At 43.6% G+C, this 5,518-nt stretch overlaps 1 protein-coding gene across 1 annotated transcript; it reads right to left on the minus strand.

Annotated features, from left to right (window-relative positions):
- Positions 1-4,179: 4,179 nt before the first annotated feature.
- Positions 4,180-4,491, minus strand: LOC124476754 (histone H4-like). The gene has a single exon (XM_047034080.1). The coding sequence runs from the start codon at positions 4,489-4,491 to the stop codon at positions 4,180-4,182; it is 312 nt and encodes a 103-aa protein (XP_046890036.1).
- Between the last annotated feature and the right edge of the window lie 1,027 nt (positions 4,492-5,518).

The raw sequence follows: 5,518 nt of genomic DNA on the forward strand, positions 1-5,518 counted from the left end.
AGGCATTTCATGCCCACAGACGGTGAGGTCTTTCTGGGCTGCTGTGGACGGATGTCTGGATGTCTGCCTTACACCCCTTGAGCTCCATGAAACTGGTTCCCAGGGCAGGCCGGACGTGGGAGAGTGAGCAGGGGAACAATCGTCTGTCTGTGCTGCGACGCAGCGACTCGGCTCCTCAGGAATGGGCCTTCGCAGCATTGTTCCCCTTCCACATCAAGCTTGCTCAGATGTGGACTCACAACACTGAGCTTCTCCATGGAGGTCTGGTCTGTACAGAGACTGGTGTTGTTTCACCATAAGCCTGGAGGTTTCCCTAGCCAGGAAAAACATCTGGCTGCAGATAAATGCCGTTTTCCTGGTTAGGGGAATCTGAAGAACAAGCGGGAACGTCCTGTAGACAAACATGACACGCGTTTACATTTGACGTTTGATTCATTCAGCAGATGCTGCTATGAAAAAAGACATAAAACAGGTCAAGGATCAGAAGTGCATGGTTCTACAACCTTTCAGTAGTGAGAGTCAAGGAACTGTCTGTATTTACCAGCCATTTCGCAAAGCAGCCACATCTCAGCTACCAGACAGGGAGGCCAAAAAAGAACTACAGTGTCAGTTTAAATGACAATTACATTGACATCTCGAGCTGCATATATGTTGCTAATCTTCCTTACACGGTATGGATAAACTCAAGGTCTTCGACAGATCACCCAAATGACACGTCCTTATCTCAGTGTGTCATAGGGATGTCCGTGCTGAGTCATCGTGTCAGGGAAGTGTCAGAGCTCAGTAGCACCTGGTGCAGCTACACTGTGCAGTCCTGTGTTTACATCTCCTCCCTGTCATTGTGGAGAGAAAGTTGTTTTCTCTGGAAATCCCTCAAAATACAGTAGAACAGCTGCATAAACAGGAAGGGCAATTTGCGTGCATGTGAAGCCAAACGCAAACTCTGAATGTTTCCTCTCAAACATTTGTGCCCCTTCAGAAATGTTCGTGGCAGTTTAACTGATCTCTGTTTGGTCAGTTCCCCTCCCCCTCACCTATGGAGTTGACCCTTCAAAGACCAGGGCTGACAATAGCAACATGACCCCACTCTCTTTAACACCGGCCTGGTGCTTGTAGAGATAAGAGCCTTCATGTTGAAGCGTGGTCAGGCCCAACACTCCTGTTCTCTCTGTGTAAACACAACAGCCCTTGGCTTTCATCAGACAAGCCATTGACACACCACAAAGGGATTTCTTTTTCTGTTGTCACCATGTGTTTGGCTTCTCTTCCTGCACACAAGACTCATCTTTCAGTCAGTCATGACTGTAGCCTGGACGGGTCACATCCTGATCTGTGGAGAGCTGGGGGTGAAAGGGTTGAGAGGGTTAAAGAGACGCCGACTGACCCACATAAACACAGCCTCCACTCATTCATATATGGCCCTCTCTCTCTCTCTCCCTCTCTCCGTACTCCCTCATTACTGAAGGCTGAGTCACAGACGCTCACTACAGAGCAGTCACCCCCCCCGACACCCCCACCCCCCACACCTTGTCTACCAACCGCCCCCACACATATCATTCACACGCATATAGTCACAGTCTGCAAATACATAAACACACACTCACATGGATGCACATACACAAACAGACACACAAGCACACACACCCACAGAGACGCACACACAGGCACACACACACACAGTCACAGACACACACAAGCACACACTTCAAACGGCTGTCTGAGATGGAGAGAGGTCAACATAACTCTTCTTCCCAGAATGCAGTGGAAGTTTATATTGCCATTGGAAGGGAGAGAGGCATCTTGGGTGAGCTTGGATGAGCAATTATCCTTTTCAACAAACAAAATAGACACAAGACCTTTTTTCTAGGAATGTGCCTCCCACGAATAGCACAGCCTGGGGCGTACAGCAACATTTGGACTGAACGTCCATACTTCAGTCTGTCACGGACTAGAAAATGTGCTATTTTAACGATAACTATTTTTACCTTCGCTTCTTTTTATGGCTCTCCTTTCCCATTTTCATTTGGAAACAAGTGATGTGTTGAAAATGATTTTCTGGGTAGTTGTTATTAAATCAGAGTGTATGATTTTGTGATTGAGAGTTAGTGTGAGGACAGATGGCTAGAGGACAGATGGCTGACCGGTGAGGGAGTCGGGCTTGTAATCAGAAGGTTGCCAGATCGATTCCCCGCCGTGCCAAATGACGTTGTGTCCTTGGGCAAGGCACTTCACCCTACTTGCCTCGGGGGCGAATGTCCCTGTACTTACTGTAAGTCGCTCTGGATAAGAGCGTCTGCTAAATGTAATGTAAATGTAGTGTAGCCATGTCTTGTGGGTGCTTCATTTTGACATATGGAAAATGGTTTACGTTTAGTTTACGATTCCAAGTTAGTATCAAGGTGTGGTGAAACAATCCAACAGTGTTGTGACTCTTAAAACACCCAATAAAAAACATAATCTGTTATGATGTAAAAACAAGCATGACCATAGCAACCAAGACAGGCTTCTTCTTGCATAGTAGTATGATATTGTATTTGGTTAACTTGCCAACATGGAAGCAGACGGTTTCTGAAAAAGGTGTTTGAGTTTAAGCTTATGCTCACGTTTTGAAACACACTTCTAAAGAAAACATTTGCACTGTCTAATTACCTACAACATGAAGCATTAGATGTAAACACAGCCGTCCAGCTTATTGATGCATGCATGCTACAGATCACAGAGTTGCGGTCACAGGAGGCGTTTGTAGCCATGCAGAACACGGCCAGAGATTTGGCGACACTGTGGAACGACTGTGTCTGCAAGACAGGGTGAGCAAGAAAAAACGTTATCCGGACGAGAACGAGGATGAAATTATAGAGGATAGTAGAGACCGTTTCAGATTGGATGTCTTCTACTACATAGCCTACTTGATGTATTTGTTTCGCAGTTTGAGCATCGCTTTGCTGATTTCAGGAGAATGGCTGAGCAATTTGCTGTGATGAACCCGAAACATTGTTGTCACCCTGATGCTGCTCAGAAAGTCGGCGCTTGCGGAGTTCTATTTGGAAGATCTGTCAAAGGCCGATGATGTGGTTGACGAATTTGTTACATTTTGTCGGCCTACTATGTAGGCCTACCGTGAGCTGAGCATGGAAAATCATGAACTAAACACACACAGCAGCCTACCATTTCTAATTGACAACGGCATGGAACGTGCTTTCCCCAACCTTTCGATTCTTTATCGCATTTACTTGACAATTCCGATAAGCAGTGTTAAGACTTTCAGCCGTCAGAAATTGATCAAGAGTTTCTTGCGATCAAGCATGGGAGATCAGGAGCGGCTATCCAATTTAGCGCTGCTGTGCATCGAGAGGGACATCGAGATTGACATTGACAAAGTAATCGCCAGATTTGCTAAAGATCAGAACAGACATATGATTATTTAAATAGGGCATTTGTTGTGGTCTATGTTTTATGTCTGCAATGCTCGTTTTTTTCATGGGAGCTTGGTTCGCGTCTAGCTCGACCAAAATATTTGCTGAAATAATTGTTATAGGTTTGTTTATTACAAGTTGTCACTGTTAGGATGACTATAGGCTACTGTCTTTAACTTAATTGTGAAGAGCTTATGACCTCTTAATTGAATTTGGATTTAATGTATTTGGTAAATGGATAGATTATTAAACCCATTTTATGCATGGATTTGTGTATAGGCCTCCTGTGTGTGAGAGATTCTAATGAATGTTGAATGAGAGGTTGAATGACTGGCCTACATTTTCTTCGCACATTAGGGGCTCTGATGACTGGACACATTTATTATAGGCTAATACGTGCTGTTCACAATAGAGGGTTCCATTGGTTAGCTACTTTTTATTGTTATATTTTATTACACTGCAATATATTAATAACAGGGGGCCCTGTTGCTCCGCCCTGAATCAAATGTATTGTGCTTTGGCACTCGTGCTCTCAGAAAATAGGCCTACATCATTAGCATTAATCCCTGACCTATGCATTTCAACCTGATCGGGTTAGGGTTAGTCGACCTACTTACCACAGGCGACTTGTATAGTCGATGCATGGGGGGAGAATTTGTACCGTTCTCAACACTGAATTAAATATGGATAACTCCTTATTGAAGTGTGGTTGGCTCTTAAAAGTGCCTTTGGGTTAAGTGTCAAAACAGTAGGTCAAAATAGAAGTTTAACCGCCGAAGCCGTACAGGTTGCATCCCTGGCGCTTGAGAGCATAGACGATGTCCATGGCGGTCACGGTCTTTCTCTTAGCATGCTCGGTATAGGTAACAGCGTCACGAATGACATTCGCAAGAAACACTTTGAGAACTGTACGAGTCTCTTCGTAGATCAAACCCGCGATACGTTTCACGCCGCCACGACGAGCAAGGCGACGGATGGAGGGCTTGATGATGTCCTGGAGGTTGTCTCTCAAAACACAACGGTGACGCTTACCGCCTACCATGCCGACCACATTTCCTCCTTTGCCTTTTCTTGACATGATTACAAATATAACTGTTACAAACAATAATGTCTTTCACCCCGACTCACAGGCTTTATGTCTTGACGGTACGGACGTGAAGGAAAACTACAAGCGCCATTCTTTTGTAATTACCGTCTCCCAACATCGCCTCCTGTAGCCTACACTTATGCTGACACTATTTTGTCACTTGTTAACATTTACATTTATTCATTTAGCGGACGCTTTTATCCAAATCGACTTCCAAGAGAGAGCTTTACAAAGTGCATGTCACTGATAATAACAACAAGATAGCCCCAAGCATTGTGGGTAGCCAAAACAAGAAGTACACATTGTGAACAACCAAAAAATAAGTGCTAAAGGGAAGAAACCATAAGAGCATGAAGTTAAGCAAGTTACAATTACACAACATGAATCTCTAAGTGTAAGTGTACCTGTAGGAAAGCAATAAAAATAGGATTAACTAAAATAGAATACAACAGTTTAAATCAGCTACCACTAACCAACAAGAGCAACAGTCTAAGCAAGAGTCATTGTGATCCTTGAGGAAACTAGCGTTGGGTTCAGCAAAGGGGAGAGCGGGGGCGAAAAGTACAATTTTTCAGAAAAACTTAATTTTAAAAGTCAATGTTTTAGACATATATATATTTTTGCTTGGGTCTATAACTTATAAGTGTGGTCTATCAATACCAGATGGTAATTTGTACAAATGTCAAACAACTTCATTATGATTTCATTTTGAACACAAGTTGCACATTGTTACTTTCGACCCCATCAGTTGGGACGAAAGTAACACAGGGGTGGGTCAAAAGTAACACAACGATACAAGCTAGATTTTTTGTGTTACTCTGGTTTTTATTACATATACCTGACTATGACCTTGTTAATATGTAACTGCAAAGATATTTTGTCCATTAGTCTTGCAAAAAAACTATGAATTTTACATTTCAGTTGCATCAAATATTTATTATACACACAGACCTCTAAGGCACCACCCGCACCTTTTCACTCAGCTCGACAGCTGGATGAATGCTTGCATCTTCCCCTT

This window comes from Hypomesus transpacificus, chromosome 14 (assembly GCF_021917145.1).
Source record: "Hypomesus transpacificus isolate Combined female chromosome 14, fHypTra1, whole genome shotgun sequence".
Classification (NCBI taxonomy): Eukaryota; Metazoa; Chordata; class Actinopteri; order Osmeriformes; family Osmeridae; genus Hypomesus; species Hypomesus transpacificus.

What these genes read in the sequence shown, in the direction of transcription:
- LOC124476754 (XM_047034080.1), bottom strand. Translation starts at nt 4,491, where the DNA reads ATGTCAAGAAAAGGCAAAGGAGGAAATGTGGTCGGCATGGTAGGCGGT.